The sequence below is a fragment of the Numida meleagris genome, chromosome 19 (genome assembly GCF_002078875.1).
Source record: "Numida meleagris isolate 19003 breed g44 Domestic line chromosome 19, NumMel1.0, whole genome shotgun sequence".
Classification (NCBI taxonomy): domain Eukaryota; kingdom Metazoa; phylum Chordata; class Aves; order Galliformes; family Numididae; genus Numida; species Numida meleagris.
In genome coordinates, this window is record NC_034427.1 from 5721410 (window position 1) to 5740467 (window position 19058).

The following is a 19058-nucleotide window of genomic DNA, read 5'->3' on the forward strand; positions in this document are numbered from 1 at the left end:
CACATCCACAAGATAACAAAACAGTGAGAACTACGTACATTGCCACTGGCAGAATTAGCTGTCACTGAGTGATGCCTTGGGATGTGGGAACAGAAAGAAGAATGGAAACCAGAGAACTGATTTGGGAATACAGTGAGGGAATGATGCACATTGAATGTTTTTGAATTTAATCTTAAAACCAAGCCAGTAACGATCTCTGCAATTATTTTTATGTAATTATATGAAAAGTGCTTAGAATAAGATTGGCAGTTTCTTTGCACAGGAAAAATATAAAATTTTTTTTTTTTTTTTTTTTTTTTTTTTTTTTTTTGAAAAACAAGTCCATAATCTATTAGGATAATTTGTTTCTTTACGAACAAAACCTACTTCTACAAAAATGATATTATCTGCTTAACTGTTATCATTGCAAGAAAAATCACCTGCAATTAAAAATAGATTCATGTAACTGTTTTATAATCAGGAGGATAAATTTGGTTATAAATTTACACCATAAACAAAAGAAAAATAGATGGTAGTTTTTATTTTTAATTGCAGGCCTTCCTTCTATTCTTCTGCACTGGCCCACCAATGCTTCAGAACTGTCTTTGTTAGCTCAACACAGAATTAAGAAGTACAACTCAAAGTTACACAGCAGCTAGATAACAGAATAAGGAAAGTTTTTTTTCTCTTTGACTCCATTTTAAATGAAGTGAAAAAGCTCAAATGGATTTCACTGGACTTTGGATTAGTCCTGAGCAGCTTTAGCTACCAACTGATTATTTCAATCAGTTACCAGTTCCTTCACAAATCCAAAAGAGAACAGAATTCCCCACAGAAAAAAAAAAAAGCAAAAAACAAACAAACAAAAACAACAACAACAAAAAAAATCAACCAGGCATGCAAGAAGAAAGTTACAAGTGATGAACATCAGTGAAGGCACAAAGACATTAATTAGAAAAATACTGATTTTTTACAGTTATGCTATAAGGTAATTCAGGTGAGTAATTTGTCGTCATGAAGGAAGATCCTGTAGTGAAGAATTACAGAGCTGTACATGCAGAAAGTCTCCATGGCTATAAACAAGAACCATCTCACCGTGGTATTGCACTGCAGATCATTAAAACGTTAACTTGGTAACTAGACAATACTGGTTTAAGGATTTCGGTTGTTTTCAAAACACTATACAGCACCACTTACAGACACACCAACTCATTCAGAAACTGCCAGTCTAAGGCAGTCTCTCTTTCAGTCTATAAAACAGGAGTAATAAGTGATGCATACTATGTGATTTTTGTAATAGATAGAAAATACTGTCCAAGGGATTCCACATGAATGTTCGCCTCCCCCCCAGAAAATCTCCAAAACCTCTTCCTATGTTTGTGACATAATCATGCCAAGAGTATTACAAAAAAAAATTTAAAAATCACCCAGAATTTATACTCCTAAACTTGGAAATATCAGGGTTTTATTTTTCCTTACATGTGTTGTGAAGCATTAGGAAAGAGATGTGAATATTGAGGAGCTGAATCTTCAGGGCCATGAGGAGCAGCATGGCTTATAACCATCAAAACAGGCCTGTGAGGATACATCTTCTTTGATATTCTGAAGAAGGTAATGCTGTCATTGGTTATCAGATCAGTGAGATAATCCTGCAAGTAGAAGGAAAAGTATAATGAGATACTTTAAAAATAATTTCAAGCTGGGGTGTGATGGGAAGGGGAGGTATCATAAAAAACAGGAAAAAGGAGGCTGCTTAGCTCAGAAAGGGAAAGAGGAGGAGGTAAATTACAGACATTAAATGTAAACCAAATAATTCTCTCTTTGCTGTCTAGAAATATGAAAAACAACAGAAATGAAGGACAGTGAGAAAGCTCAAAGAGGACACTTTCTTCTCATTGTGAAGGTCACAATACTAAATATAATGACCAGGTATTAATGAAAACGAAAGGAAAAATTAAAGTAAAAATACAGGCTAATCATTTTGCTTTTTGGTGTTGAAATTTTGAAGGTGTGCAGTCCATAAATGTGCTCTTAAAATTCAAATATATGTTAATTTTTCTTTGTCTCCCTCTGAACCAGAAGTCTCTAACCTAGAAGATGCTGGATTGACTGGACTGAAAATTTCATTCTATATTACAGATACAATGACAATCTGATAGAGATAAACCTCTATCAAATTAATCACTGTTAATGTAGAAAACTCCCTTTGGAAGATATAGACAATCTATTTTCTAATAAGTACACATATCCTGTGGTACCTGCTGGAGCTATATGGATTGCAGACAGTCCCCCCTTTGCTGTACCATGGGAAATATTGTGAATACAAACAAAACTAGAAATTGAACTTAAAAAGTTGGAAGAACATGAAAAAATGGAGTAGAGTAATTCCTGCTGGAGAATCTGAAAGAATTTGCAAAGATTTGATTTTCAGAGGATAAGTGTTTAGCAGTTACTTTGGAGGACAGAATCAGTAATGGTTGTTTTTTTTCAGTTCAACTGGCACATAATTAACATTAATTATGTTAAGTATACAGGGCCAAAATACAATCTGATTATCATGTTATTTGCTGGAAAAGTAGGTTTCAAGCAACACGAATGGTAGGGAGATCAGAGAAGCAATTTTGTATTTCAGCTTGTGCTTGTTCGTTTGAACTCCAGTGTTAACTCTGCCATGTACTGTTTATTATCATAGCTGTGTATTAGGCAAGAATATGAAGTTTATAAAAATATTTATATTTTCATCAGACCTTTTCTTTTAATTAACAAACTTAGTAAGAAAAACTGAACGGAATGAAAACCTAAACATTGTCAAATGTTACATATACAAAATCGAGCCGAGGATTTTGGAATGTAAAGTTTCCCATAGACTTTTTGTTACCATGGGGAACACTGCTCTGTGAAATCACTTGTACGAGATTGCTCCATGTCAGGTAGATTTCCACCATAACGTTTTTGGTAGCATGGCTACAAAGATTAACTCTGATTCCTCATAGATCAGAAGGGAAATAAAAGACAAATAATTCTATCATTTGCCCATAACCCTTTGCAGCAGGCAGCAGGAAAGGAAATCCTAGAAGCCTGTCAAGTTTTACCTTTCAGTACAAAGTACATTCAATTGAAAATTGCAAATGGGTGAAGGGAAGGAGGAAATCACAGAGACTTCAAACTTTCAAAGAAAAAACTGTGAACACATTACTGATGAAATGAAAATATAGAGGCAGGATTTGTGCTCAATAAAAGAAAGAGAACTGAATCCCTGTTAAGCAAATACACCTTAAAAATCAGTATCACTACTGAGTAAGTTTTTGAAGTTATACACTACTTGAACTACAGCAGTTATTTATTTATAATTATATTTGAGAAAATCCAGGTCCTTTGGGAAGCTCACACTTTTGGCTGAAATACACTCCTGACTGCAAACAGGTAACTGAGCTGTAATGTCTGACAATAATTAGCAAGCATTTTAGGAAGTTTGGTCATGGTATATATAATATCCTTGAAAGGATGTTAGGAACATACACACCTGTAACAACACGTGGAGATATACATTTAACAGTTCATTTTTCCACTCATTCAGACAGCAAAGTCTGAATTACCATAAAATATAGCAAGATACTATGAATTCTCCATCATATTATAGCTGTGAAACAAGTAAATTAAATTAACATAAAAAGATGGGTCTAGCTGGAGGGAACTGGATTTTTATCTCATTTATGCTTGTGTAACTCTGCTGAAATCAGTTCTATACCAGGGGAATAGATGGCAATCAGATTTAGCACAAGATAATTAAAGTACAAAGAGGAGAAGTAGTTGTCACGCAGCATTTAAATCCGTTTTCACATCTGCAGCTCATAATACACATCAACAGTCTCAGGATGTTTTGTTTGTTTCTATTTCTGCTAACAATGTTTTCGGTAATGTGACCCTCACAGAATAGAAGATAACAGAAAGTCTGGACATGGAGCCTACTGCGTTGTAGCTAACGTTACACACAGCAGCTTTCAACTATGAAGAGAATTCTTTAATTAGACTGAAACCATAAATTGCAGCTTTCTCGCAGTCACATTCAAATGTTAAAGAAATAGAAATAAATCCGTAAGACCTACCCTGGAGTAGTCAAATCCATGCTTCTCCTTCACTCCATTTCTACAGAGTGTGTAGTTGTAAAATCGAGAATTTTTAAGTAATCCAACCCATTCTTTCCAACCAGGAGGCACATAGGAACCATTATATTCATTAAGGTACTTTCCAAAGAAAGCTATGGGTAGAGAAAGCAGAAGTACAGTAAGAAACACCTCAAAGATACTCTGTTTAGTCACATTCTTTCATCTCTCTCTCTCTCTTATGACTGGAACATTTTCTTTTAGGTAAGTTATGAGTTTGTCTTTGTTTCTTTATTTTAGAACTCCACAATGCATGCGTTTTGATTTGCATTCTGAATACATATGAGACACACTGGAATACAGTTATATATATTTTTTAAGGGCTGATATTTTCAGACTCCTACCAGCAAAACAGAGAACGTTTAAAATAGCACCGGTTGCCACATTATCTCATCCTGCTCTGAATCACCCAATTTAGCTACGTTTTTCATTGTGGTTACACCCACTTAAGGTCTCCACCTAAGAACTGTCAGAAGCAGTGAAGTCACTAATAGGAGGCTGGCTTAGGAGAAATGATGACAAACGAGAACCATAAACATGATGAAATTTTAAAATTGCTGCACAGAAGAACTGAAGGAGCAGCCCTGCTTTGCAGAACAAGTACAGATTAAGTGCAAGGATTCTAACAGAACGCCACGCAGACATCCGAGCCCTTCCCCCAGACGAGTGATGCACTCGCTAGTTTTGGTCTGTAAGCAGCAAGTGTACAGATGCAAATTATTTTCCAGAAAACAGTTAAGAACGTTATGTTATATCATCACTGTGCAACCACAGGACAAATTAGACCATGCTCTTCTGACTGTTTTTTGTTTGTTTTTTTTTTAAAGCTTCCAGGCAAAATTCTGCTCTCGGGCCTGCAGATTACAATGTGATTCAGCATCCAAGTTTTCATGTCTAAGCTCACGTGTGAAGTTCTGAATGCTCTGGCAATACAGGCTAGCACTACCACAGGGACCAGCACAAAGACCTTTACATTTGTTCCGCCTGACATTACAAATATTTTGAATTCAGAAGCAGTAGTGCTGCTGCACTGATCTCAGCCTTAGATTAATACTTATCTCAAAATCTAGGAGTTTTGAGCACACAATTCTCAGCTCCCTGATTCTTGAAGGTTTTTTTTTTAAGCTTTCAGCTACAGCATCTGATACTATGTCTTCTTATACTTCCATACGTACAAGGAGTGTACGTACAGTGCGTGTATGTACAGGGAGTGTAAGAAGGGCCAGCCTCACTAAAGTCAATGGATTTGTGGCTGTTCGTAGTAGGCAGAACCTGTCCAAAAGATCTAGTGAGAACAGAGAAAAATCATGATATATAACAGTACATGAGAGAGCTCCATATTATTACCAGATAGTTATTTTCTTCTCTATAAAAATGGGAAACATTAGCAGCATCATAAGTTATAATAATAATGTGACAGAATAGAATGGAATCAGTTTATAGGGGGTAAGTATACTGTGCACCAAATACTCATAAGTTCCAGCTCACAGTGAATGTGAGCACAGCAAGGCGGAGGCTGGTGTGTTACAGCAGTGGCAACAGTGACATGAAAGACAAGCCACGTTCCAGATGGCCACACACAGCTGTCACACCATAAAATTAAGAGCATCTCAATCAAATAGCAAATAGCTAATGGTGGTGACCATGTTGAAAAATAGTGTTCTGTCACTGAGAATTTGCTCTATCAAAGTGTTATCGTGCTCTTTGCATCTGTTATAATTCCTATGGAAATAAATAGGAGGCATTACTTTCAGAGCAAGCTATGTACAAGTGAGCCACTTTCAAAAGGGTTAAGTGACCAAGAAACATGCCACAGGAAAGAATCTCTGTATTGCTGTCCTAACCTACCTCTTGATGCCTTCTTTAACCAAGCTCTGTAAACCTACAGCAGTGAACAAAGTAATATTTGCTCCACTATAGGTAAAAACTATCATGTTACTCAGGAGCAGTTTGTACAGTATATACTTTTTCAAATGTTTTTGCTTCATGAACAACTACAAATTTTTAAAGAATGAAAATCAACTCATAGTGATAGTGGGTAATTAAAGGATGCAGGTGAACATTTTTTTCTTGTCCTGATAACAAGTAAGGACTGAAACACTGACCATCATCTACAGTAGCAGGTAAGCATACAGCTGTCCAAAGCTTCTTGTCCCCCATTCAATATATTATATTCCAATTATATCTCAACAGATGTATTTGGTATCTCTGCTCACTGAAACCACTCAGTTCCTAAAACCCATGGCTGAAGAATTCAGGAAAGAGGCATTCTGTAATGAATTACTTCATTGTTGTTCTGCAGGGGCATTATAGAGGAAAGTCTGGGAGAAGTTCCTTCCAGCACCTTTTGCATACTCCACATTGTGTATTCAGAATGTCTTCATACTCTTCCATGGATGTCAATGCATTTTAAGTAACATTCTCTGCTGTTTCTGATGTTCCATTACACATCTTTTTCTTTTTCCCCTCCTCCCTCCTTCTCAGCCCTTTAAGGCTTGTTATTCAAAAACTGTTAAAACATCACTTCTCTGTACTACAAAATATTGGGTTACAAAAAGCTCTCTTGATGCTGGTGAAAGATTTTCATTTGAGATTGTAAAGATTCTCTTTAACACATTTTTCCCCTCATCAGATTAGTTCACTACCAGAGACAGCTGCTCAATAGAGCACACATGCCTTTGGTGCATCCAATTCCAAGCCGCTCCAAGATTTCCTTCACAAACATTCTCAGGGACTGCTGTTTTGATACGCTCAGCTGTGTTCCTATATCCAGCCTATGAAAGGATCACTGAAAAACAACCAAGTGACTGTTTTTAATAAATGTATCAAAAATGTGATTTCCCTTTGCTTTAAATGCTATAGAACATAGTTTCTTCTAAGACCAAACAAAACAGGACATAGAAGAATTGAGCCCTTTGTACACTGTTACCACTTCCGCAGGCTTCGTAATCTTTCAAAGCTGTTTTCTCAGAGTCTCAGTCTTCAGTGATAAGCACCTGGAAAATTCTTTGGCATAGAGTGGAATTTTTACAAGAGGTCTCAATGTTGTTTTTGTTGTTGTTGTTTGTTGTTGTTTTGTTTCTTAGTTAAAAAAAAAAACCTCTTCCTATACGGAAAAAAAAAATCATACATGCAAGAATTTGCCCTTTGCTCTCAGTTAACACAGACATACTAGGTACACAGCTCACTGCTTAAAAACCAGATCTAACCTATCAAAAGAACAGACATCTCAGTTTCAAAAATGCTCCAAAAGACAGTGGTTACCTTCACTGGAAGTATTCAGACTAGCTCCACCATCTACCGTGGAACTACCAAACTCTGCAAGGCTGTTTCCACACCTCCTCCTCCCCGACCTTTCTTTTCTTTTAAAAACTGCTGAATACACTAACACACTGCTACTTTTCTTAATTCTTACTTCAAAATACCTAATAGAACTTAAGTGCCTCTACAAAGGATATTCATAATTTCCAATATAATGTGAAGTTCTAAGATAATTCATTGTATTGATGCATCAATAAAACAGTGCAGGGGATCACTCAACCCTTTCATCCCATACTGACTGCCCAACACTGGAAGCTGGATGTAACAGAACTTTCGCAGCTCTCACATTAGAAATGAAAACATAGTGCAAGTCAGGGATTCACCAGTGTAGAACTGCCAGAAGATCAGAATTAGAAACACAGCTTCAGTCTTTCATTCAGTTTCCTTAATTTGGCTGTTCAGATCTAACTGACCATAGTCAGTTTTCTGTTCAGTTTGGATAGAAAGAAAAGCTTTAAAGAACAGTCAGAAATTGAAACAAGTTGCTCAAAATGACAGCACAGTTCTCACTATGGGCGTTTTTGAAGCCCAGGCTGAAACAAGTGCTCAGCAGTATGGCCTGATGCAGGCTTTGGGCAAGTGGGTGGACAGGAGATCTCCTGAGAACCCTCCCAACCCGAATTATTCTGTGACAGACTACATGAATAAACAGGTCCACCTTTAGTTAAATTTATGAGAATCCAGGATTTTAGAATTTAGGAAGGTATTTGTAAATATTCCTGCTCTCACAATAAATCATGATGCTGAGAAAAAGTCAAGTTCATTTTTTTGTTACTCCTGAACTATAAGCTCAGAAGTTTTATCATCCATCTGTCCTCCAGGAGTCTTCCCTTCACATCCTTCCCAGTACTTAGTTGTATGCACTCAGTAGCACTGCATTAAACTGCACTTTCCACTGTGGCTCTGAAGTTAAATTCATGTTTTAAGCTATTGACCTTCTACTTTTAACCATGAATGTTGTGTATTAAGTACTTCAAAGAAACGTTCAAGGCACTGTTCTTCTGATATAGCTAAGCAGACAGCTTTCCAGGTACTGAGGTTTTGAGTTGCAAGTCCTACAGTTACACAGAGGGATTTTTTTTTAAGCCTCAAAAATCTTCTACTTCTGTATGTGATACTAGTTTTTCCCAGCTCAGAGTTGAACAATAAGCTACAGCTGAATTTTGAATGGGAAAAAGGGCATCTTATTTTTTACTGTTTATCTAGGAAAAGTTACTTTTAGTACTTATTGTCCTCTGAAAGACAATGAAAGGAAGGCAAATGTGAAAATGTTCTCAGCATGGCTAAGTACACATATAATGAGCATTAAGCTCAAAGGTCAATTCAATTCTACATTCACATCATGGCCAAATACACTCTTAAACTGAAAACGTATAATGGAATCAACCCAGTGAAATGAATGGATTTACAGCAGAAGAAATACAAGGGTTCTGAAATAAAATTCTGTAATTTAGTATGAAATTTGGTTCCACGAGAGATTTTCCAGAAATTTCAGTTCTCACGTGGTATCAAAATGACTGACCCAATGTTCCAAAAGTCCTGATTGTGATTCATTAAATATAATAGTTGTAAGAACAATGTTGTATAGTGACTGGTAACCACTGCAATCAGAATATCCTACAGGCTTTCCTACTGTGCTGGGGAACTAGCATGGTAGTAGGACAAAGTGAATGCAGAATAATCTTTATGATACCTTTGTCCCTCTTCCTGAATTTGCATTGTACATTCCACAGTCGTGGCCAAGGATCAGTGCCAAGATCTATTCAATGAATCAGAAGAACTGGTAGAAGGGGAGCAGATGAAGCCAAATAAAACAAAAGTGCTTAAGCCAAGTATTTTGAAATGGTCAACAAGGAATCAAATAGAAGAATGCTAACAACAAGCCGTATCTCTCTACTTTTTCAGGTGAGCAAAATCCCAGTGGAGTCACTTGGCTAAAGCTTGCCTTTCACTAATGGCTATGGCACAGCTCACAAAAGTTTAAACAGAACAAGAATTGTAAAGCATAAATATCTTTCTGAACAGCTATCTCACACACACACACTCTGAAATTTGAAGGAAAAAACTCTAGAAATAACAATCTTCAACACATCAATCTTCTATAATAATTCAGTACAAGATGACTCAGTGTGTTGCAACAGCATCACTTCCTGCACTGAGCAGTGCAAGAGAAGGGAGTGCTGGCCACGTCATTCAGTTGCTCACTACCACTGGTCACTCTGTTCACTCCTTGGTGGCCAAGCCTGATCATTCAGATCTCCAAAATGTTTCTCTACACCAAAACCACCAAGACAATGAGACATTTTGTTTAAGACTCATCATGAGTTATCACACCTTTCTCTTTCATGTATCATAGTTACACAGAATCCTAACCTTTAGATTTTTCCTCCTCTCATTATATTGCCAACTGACTACAAGGATCCAGGGAGCTACAGAGACATGTTGTGAAAGAAGTACTTTCTAGATTTCAACAAAGCCTGTTTTCTTTCACATAGTATTATACTTGGAAGAACACAAATAAAAGAGTTCACAAATAAAAACAATGAAGTCTTACAAATTCAAAGTCCAACTCTGGTTCAGTATAACCACAGCATTCCTTTCAACAAGATATTCACCAAAATAGAAGAAATCTAGGTTCTATAGTCGTTTACTTTCTGTATGTTTACCTTTCATGTTTTACAAAAAAAGAAAAAAAACATTTTCTTTCTTCAAAGGACTAGTCACCTCTCACAGTACTTAAATGCATCCCATCTCATAAACACATACAGCCCTCCTGTGCACAACATGTACACAAGGATGGGAAGTGCTATTATTCCTAACTTGGACAATGAGGTACAGGTCTCAGGGTAGTGCTCATGCTATTAAAACATACAAAAACACATGAAGATTTTCCAGCTCCTAGAAATTGAATTCCAATTCCAGAACAAGGAAGCAGAATCTATCTGCAAAAGCTACACTGTAGGCATTGGCCAGTCTTTGAAGTTATCCATGTCCTGCTATGGACTTTATTAAAAAATGACACACAGTTTACTGTTCAGTCTTTGAACTCTCATATCACAAAGCTTTTCCACTGCCTACTGACATGTGTTTTGCTACTCTACAGCACAAGTGTACAACTATACTGGCCACATAGAACACTTGCACCTTTGGGCATAAAGCAAAGATTGGCTTAGGAAAACTATATTCAATAAATTAGATTATTAAGTTAAATTTAATGAAAGCAAAAGAATCATTTTTTACAAAAGCAAAGAAAAAGAATGCAAGAAGATACCACAGAAGATTAAGCCAACATGTTTTCTTATAAGTACTGCCATCTTAAAAAATCTAAAGTAACAAAGATTTAAAAACATTTTTCAAATGTGAAAACATTCCCTTTAGATTTTCGCTATTTTGAATGCTCTGAAGAGGTAATCATATTTCTGAATAAATATCAAGCTATGAATTGCGTCTTGCTTGAAATGATAAATCAATACAACAAAGCCATTAAACTTCAAATTGGCATCCTATCAGCAGAGTACAGTGCAGTAGGGGAAAAAAAAAAAGAAGAGGTGCTTCTCACAATCTACAACATCTTATGTTGAAAACAGATAGATTAGAGGAATAAATAAGAAAGAGGGCAAGAGGGAAATAAAATATGACTGGAAAGAAGGGAGCCACAGACACTGGCTTATTTCTGTAGTTGTGGATGCATTCATCTTAGACTCCTGGAAGGTTTTATTTGATTGCAGGCTATTTTGTGGATTTTACTCAGTGAGTTATTCACTAAAATGCACATATTCCTCTCTCTAGTATGGTTAAAATGTGCATTAAATAGCATAAAGCTACATGCAGAAGACAGGTGATAAAACAGTAGCTATACAGATGAGTTCAATTTCTATAATCTCTGCATAATCATCAGAACATAACTCTACTTAGTGCATTCATACTAAGCTATCATACATTATAATATGTTAAAAGTGAAATTACTAAGGCATAGAACTCAGTTCATAGAAACAGTGGGAAAAGACACGTGCATCCTTGATTCAAAACCAACTGATAATATAGATGTGAAGTCGGAGCTGGGAAGAAAAAAAGTGTTTAACGTACATGAAGCAGGAAATTCAGAAATATGTTTTGTATGAAAATGTCATTCTCCAAAATACTTTCAGTTTATTCCATCTGAATAACTCACTGCCATGGACCAAGTCTGCCAGAAGTAGTAACATGGACGTAGGCTGGGGCTAAACATCAGCACACTTCTTACCTCCTTTCCAGCACAGGTTCTTGGTTTACCTTCACAGTAACTGCTGTCATGATATTTCCAGTAGGCTGGAGCTTTCTTTCACATCATTTTCAAATCTAATGATCTCAAGCCAAATAACATATAATTTGACAGCCCTAGATAAGGTAATTTTTCCTATACAGAGAGCAGGTGGTCTAAGGAAACTAATTTACTTTCAAGTAAAATAATTCAGAAACTTTATACCTAGCTTTCAAACATCACCCATATGTCTAGGAGGTAAAAACAATGCAGTTCCTAATTGTGCAAATCTCATCTAAAAATCAAACCTGACTCCTAAGTCACTTAATTATCATAGTAAAAGATGGCCTTCAGTTCTTCAGTAGCTGCCCTGCATACAGGACATCATTCTGACTCAATCGGTTTTCTTTATATGCACGTAATATGATGGAGAATTGCAGCACAGCTCAATGACTAGGGCATCAGAATGTGACTCAGAACTTGCATCTCTTCTTAATATTGCCCTTTACATGTATAGGGTCTAGCAGAAAATGCTCCATTATTCTGTCTACAGTTTGACTCTTCAGCTTACCAACTGTTCCCTACCAAAAAACTGTACACAAAGATCAACGTCAGTTAAGTTTCTAAGTATTTCTGTAATCCAACTATTGTGTAGAGTGAATTCCGCAGCAGCTGACTTATAACCAGAGTATTTTTCTCCTGATGTACATCAGTATGTTAAAACCTGGTCGCATATTTTTCACGTTCATTCCTCCTTTAATAAATATTTACCAATGGCCTTTCTCCTCTATCTTACAATTTAATGTTAAAATCACTTAAAAATGCCAAAGGCTGAGACAGTGAAGTGGAAAAATAATTATTTGAATGTAGTCAACCACTGTGTCATCTTCACCTAGTATTAGAGGGAAGAAATGGAAGACTGTCACTGAATTTTAATGAATTCATTAGTTAATTACCGTAAAGTCCTGTGAAAGTGCTAATAATGATTATTACTTTTATTCCCAAGAAATCTACTACAATGGCAGAGATGGACCTTCAACAATGACTTTTCTCTAAGTTCAGAAAATATAAATGGTGCAGAATGACATATACTAATTTGTTGCACAATTCAAGTACAACCTTCCATCAGAGTGAGATACTGACATATTACCACACAACAAGTAGTGTTTTCCTTTTTTAATAGGTTAATTTAACTTAATAGAGTTAGCTGTACTATAGGGTACTGCTCAACAGGAATGAAGATGATAAGTTAGTCAAGACATATATTACATTTGCTGCAAAACGTGCCACTTAAAGCCCTAACATATATTAATAAAATTATTGCAGAAGAATCACTGAAGCAAAAGAGTGAATCAGTGAAGCAAAAGCAAAGCTGACTTTGGCCCACCATCCCTAATTCTGTTGAATTTAATAAGAAAAACACGTCTTTTAATTTCCTGACTGCATATAAGACTGACAAAAATATTCTGGAATCAGTCAACAGCTTTAAGACCTAATCATTCAGCCAGCCAGGCAAATGGAAAAGAGAAGCTTTTATATTACGTAATGTTTATGGGAAGGTTTAAATGTGTATTCTAATAAAATATAATGCTTTTTGCCGTTGTTAGAATCAAGCAAGCAAGAAAGTATTGTGCATTTTAAAAGATGTCTCATAGATAGATGTGTATATTCACAAAAACAGGATTTTCTTTTGCTGTGAATGTTGACACAGGAGCTTCTGGCAGAGAAATCCTCTGACATTCAGAAACATTTGTCACAGCATCTCTTTCTTTTCCATTATAATAATCTGTTGCTCCAAGCTGAAGTACCAGTAACCACTATTTTAAGTTCCTGATAATTCAGATGTTGCTTACAGAGACTTTTCTAAAGATTAATTCATTAATTGACTTGGCTTGTTTCAATAAAATGCCTTTCTTGCCCAATTCCCCACAGTATGTAATGGGACAATGCTCTAGACTGACTGTTGAATATACTGAGATTAGAGATCTGGTGTCTGCACGTACTGGCTATATAGTGAGAACGTGACCTTTTATCTGCTGCTCACGACATTGGCAATTTTTACGTTGTGAGATAGGTTAATGCAGAGGAAGCCATATCTTTAACATCTACTGCTTTAAAGGATTCCATTGCAGGAGGACAGCCATTGCACTGTCATAATGTTTAATTGATTCATATAAAGTGACAGTCTTACACACGATGGCTGAAATTCTGGCTGAAAGCTGGAGACAAATTCCCTTGAGCTGAGCATCTTACTTTCACCTCTATACTGCCAAGTCACTGGTTAGTAAAACTTTTTAAAGCGTTGAAGTTGAATAATATAAAAGTGGCAACCAAGGCTGAAGCTAAGAAACAATTACTGAGAAGTCCCACCTTGTCAATCTTCTCTCACACATCTTATTTGAAACCTGTGGAGGAGAATCACACCCTCCTGCCTGCAAACCATTAGCACATTTCCCAAAGGTGCCCACAGCATCACAGGTCTATATGGATCCAAACCACAGATGCCACAGAAAAATACTACGATGCAGGATGACCAGCAGAATTGTCTTTTGCAACAGAATAAAACACAGAAAGATCAGCATTACAGAGAAAAGGGCAAGGAGATGTGAAATGAAGGACAGAAAACCCGGGGGGGGGGGGGGGGGGGCGGTGGGAATCAAAACAACACAACACCAAGGGAAGCTCAAAAGCAGTAGGAGAGTACAGTTTTCTTCTTTCAAGTTTAAATAAAAAAGAAAACATAAAAGGGAAACACAGGGAGGATTGGCCTATGAATTAAGAAAAAAAACAACCTCTCTACCAAAATGACAGCTTTCCCATTTCAGTTGTCAGCTTACATATTAAGCACAAACCTGCAAAAACTGTATTCACCACAACTGCTTTTTCTTCTTCTTTTTCAAGAAAATAAATAAATAGAAGCAGTAGGAAGCTAAAGCGTGTATTTGCAGGTTATACTAGTAACACCATGGACCTCTAAATAAATAAGTTACATCTATAAATTAACTCGTGCTTTCCTGATCTTCGTTTACTGCAGTCATGTTCAAGCACACTCCGTATCAGAGAAGGTATTCATCATGTCCAGAAATATTCTCCTTAAGAGGTTACTTTTGGAATTGTGTGAATTGTATTTCCAAAGTACAATTTTCTGCTGTTTCTCAAACGGGTAAATCTGCTGAGATCTTTGGAAAAAAAACAGGTGAAAGTAAACGCTTCCTTAATGCTGACAGCTCTCCCACATTGGTTAACACAAGATTTTAGTCAGAGACCAGAAATTAACACAAACCTTCAGTAATGGCAATACCCATTCAGATTCTTGTAATAATATATCATGTTGAGATACGTGAATGGAGATCTCATTTACACCTTAAGATCACTTTGTAATTATGAAAGTAACTATTTCTTATATTCCAAGACACTTAGCTTGCAACTTCACAGAAACAGAAAGAAAATATAATACAGATTCAGTATAACGCTTGAGTATAAATGTAAACATTAACTTAATATAAAAATATAACACCTAAATATTAGGATATCTGCAACATCTGTAGAAGTTGGTAGAGCTTGCAGGTGCTCAAAATACAGCAGCTATGTATACAAAATTATTACAGCAAACAAATATCACCAACACAAAACAAATGATCTATGAAGAATAAAGCTTGGTGTGGTATTCATACAAACACTGGTATTAGTGCCAGGAATGATAAATGGAGGGAAACAGCAACCAATTAACTAACTATGCGCACTTCCCTTAATTTATTTGTTTCCACATTAATTCAAGTCTTTATTTTAAAAAACAAAACAGGGAAATTACCTATTTAAGACCAAACCTTTACAGTAAGGGCATGCACGATTCACATGAATGACTAAAAACAAACAAAAAGAAAGATCTTGCTGCAATTACTATTTAAATTTTATACCCTTTCCTGGAAGCATCATCAAGATCAAGCCTCACATATTATAAATTCAAAGCATGAATGTGTACTATCAGTAATAACTACACTACTATAGCAGATATACTACAAGTAACATGCCTATTTTTTGACCTGACAAAAGGCCTTTATTTAGCAGGAAATGCAACAGAAACCCTGTAATTGGCAAGAACCTAAGTCTCATGTACAGAGAATGCAGGAAAGAAACAAGTGTGAAACCAGTGTTCCATATTTACTGAAATCCTTTCTACAGGATCTTTGTTCCTAAGGAGCACTGTGTACAGGAAGAATTATTTCCTTCTCAAGAATACATATGATTTTGCTGATTGTTCCTCAGGTATTTTTTTTATCTTAAACACTTTTCTGGGAATGGACTGCCTAGAGAAAACAATCCATCTGATTGCTCTGCCCCAAACCACAGAAGGAGAAGACCCTTCTCTTGTATTCTTAGTTTGATTAATATATCTGTTTTATGCAAAATTCAAATCACTAATTCATTTCTGAGGCATTTCTCTTGTCTTTTGCAGAGCATATTTTACATTTCATTCTGCACTGCTGCAGTCCATTATGAGAATAAACTAAAACATTATATGTCGTGTGTTCACTTCTGTACTAAGAAGGCTAAGGGAGCTTTCAAGTGGAGTCAGTCTTGATCTTACCTGTCCTATATCCTGTGTTGTTGAGGTACACAGCAAATGTACGTATTTCATGCTGAGCCTGCCAGGATGGAGAAGAACAGTTCTCGTTGTTAGTATATGTGTTGTGATTGTGGACGTACTTCCCCGTAAGAATAGAGGAGCGAGATGGGCAGCACATGGGTGTTGTCACAAAGGCATTGATGAAATGAGCACCTCCATGCTCCATGATCCGCCTTGTTTTATTCATCACTTGCATAGAACCTGGAAAAAGAAAACCATCTCAGAAATATTTTCCTGTTTCAGTCACAAGAGCTAAGAGTTCATGGGTTCCATCAGAATCAACCACAGGTAGTAACAGCACGGCAATTTCAGAGGGAACCCAAAACCTAAGAGATTACACTTCCTCCCCACTTTTCCCATGGTTTTGAGAAGGGTGAAATACTCAAGTCCTAACTTAAGAGTGAACTCAAACCTGTTGACGTAGTCGTAAAGCTTTTTGAATTTCTCTCTAAGCACAAGGTTTTCCACTGTCTGTACAGCCTTTCTGGAGCCACCAGTACTGTTGCTGAAGGCAAGACTCAACATGAATTAGACTGAGATAATGCTGCCTAAGGGTGAAATTAATTTTGTGCAGCAAGCCTGACCAAAGTTTGTACTATTTAACCCTTGGTTTCTGAAGATACCTGATGCACTGCCTTTTGTGTCAACTTTCTAGTTCTGCAGAAGAACACTTTTAGCTGAGGGTTTCAATCACAGAACAGATCACGTCAGAAGGGATGGCTCCAAACCCACTGTTCAGGCAGGTCTACTAGAGTTTTCTACTACATAAAATGCTCTTTTCTCTCAAATGAGATATTAGCAGGAATTGATTTCCAGAAGAGGTAGCAACAGAACAAAGTCCTCACCAGAATTTCCATAACCAGCTCACTGAGTTCTGTCTACCCGCTTGATCCATTTTGATAAAGGTGTTAGCTAAAATTCTCTAGATTTTCTAAGGCTTAGTTCTGTAGAATCAGATTTTAGATGAGTAGTTGGGACACATAACAACCATAATGTAAAAACAAACAAGCAAGTTTAACTGGTAGGGACTTGAATGATTTAGGGTAGTGGGAGTCAAAGTCTTTTTGCCAGATGTTACTAAAAGACGCGCCATTGCCAAAAGGCTGTTCTGTTATCTGCTTAAGACAAGGCTTTGATTGGATCTACCATAATTATAAACCTAGATAAACCTGGATCCTTATCAGAGGTTCTTCTTACGCATAGAAATATCAAGGATCAGAAGAAAAAGGACTTTCAGATTTCGTTATCTGTTTGATTGTTAAAACATCAGAATACTTGATTGAGGAAGAATTTCCACTTTCCAAAGAACTTATGATATCTGTCATCAGCACAACCTTGCAGAGGACAGTAAACCTTTCCATCACCAATATTCCCCTCTTATTATGAGCAGAGAAATCCAATAGAGAGCACAGAGATGAAGGTGTGGGTTTATGCTACAGCAGGACTGGGGCTAACTTACCCAAGGTTGAGTTGGATTTATAGTTCCGCTTTAATCAATGCATCCTGCAACCATCTGGCAAAAACTGTATGTCAATAATGGGTTTAGGTTTCTTCTAAGCTCTTTAGGAAGGGATTTCATTATGAAATTGCTACAGTAAGTCAATTTGATACAGAGAACATTGATATAACCAGGAGTAAAAATCTAGAGGGGAAATGGTCATAAGCCATACACGAAATCTGACTCTCTGCAACCATGAATGGAGGTGAATTGCTACTGTACGTCATTTCACCTTAAAACTGCCATGGCATTACTTTTTTTCTTAAGATCATTTTGTTGGAATGAATATAATAAATAAATACAGAAAAACTGTGCATTTTTCAGATCCCTATCACATCACTTTGGTACAAGAACCAAGGAAAGTTATTGAATCTCCATTTAGAGCTTGTTGAACTCCACATTTTGAAACAGAAGTTCTAAACAAAACAAGTTTTTTTTCTTTCTATAACTGTGAGATAAGAAAGTATGTGTTTTGGGAGAAGTCTCCATTTCTTCAAAGGCATTAACACAGTTAACAGTCAATCATACATCATGTGACCCTGAAAACTGTGGATGTTTCCTCTGTATCATCTTATGAGCTAGCCCAAGAACAAGTAGGCAGTCTGAAATCCTGCCATTCCAATATTAAAATACAATTTAACAACGCCTTTAAATGACAGAGACATCTGTGCATAAATAACAGCACATGTTAAGACTTCCCTTGGGGACACTAACTCACTTTAATAAAACTGTTGTAATGACAAGGACCTATATATCAACAGTCCCTAATACAAAAAACTTATGATCTAATCTGCTTCCTTAGCTTGACAACTAATACAGAGTGACAGATCAGTGGAAGGTAAAACTCCAGCATACACGTCTGTGCAATCTTATATAGGCCAGCTTTAAATATTTTAAACAGCCTAAAACCAGCCAACCAAAGCTTTTTTTCTTCAGCTTGCCTCCAGTACAAACATAGAATTGTGGGAAAAAAAAAAGTATAGATTGATCTTTCCACAGCAGCAGATTAGTTACGTGCTAATCAGCAGCTGGAACCTCATCAAATCACCTTTTGAGTTGGAAAATCTTTTGGGGTTTTGTTAGCTGATGTACCAAAAGTCATACTTTAAAGTGTCAATATATTATTCAGAAAATGTCTGTTACTTGTCAAAAATCACTGATAATAAATAAAAATGATTTAGTAATTAACTGTGGATTTTCTATGCTACTTTCCAAACACAAAAGATCTAC

At 36.5% G+C, this 19058-nt stretch overlaps 1 protein-coding gene across 6 annotated transcripts in view; it reads right to left on the reverse strand.

The window, feature by feature from the left end:
• Positions 1-19058, reverse strand: part of SULF2 (sulfatase 2) — a 145734-nt gene that overhangs the window by 37327 nt on the left and 89349 nt on the right. For all 6 annotated transcript variants that reach the window (XM_021417155.1, XM_021417156.1, XM_021417154.1 and 3 more), the window contains 3 exons: positions 16292-16531; positions 4086-4237; positions 1459-1628 (listed from right to left, as the gene is read on the reverse strand). In XM_021417155.1, coding sequence (XP_021272830.1) covers positions 1459-1628; positions 4086-4237; positions 16292-16531 — 562 coding nt within the window. The remainder of the gene's footprint in view (positions 1-1458; positions 1629-4085; positions 4238-16291; positions 16532-19058) is intronic.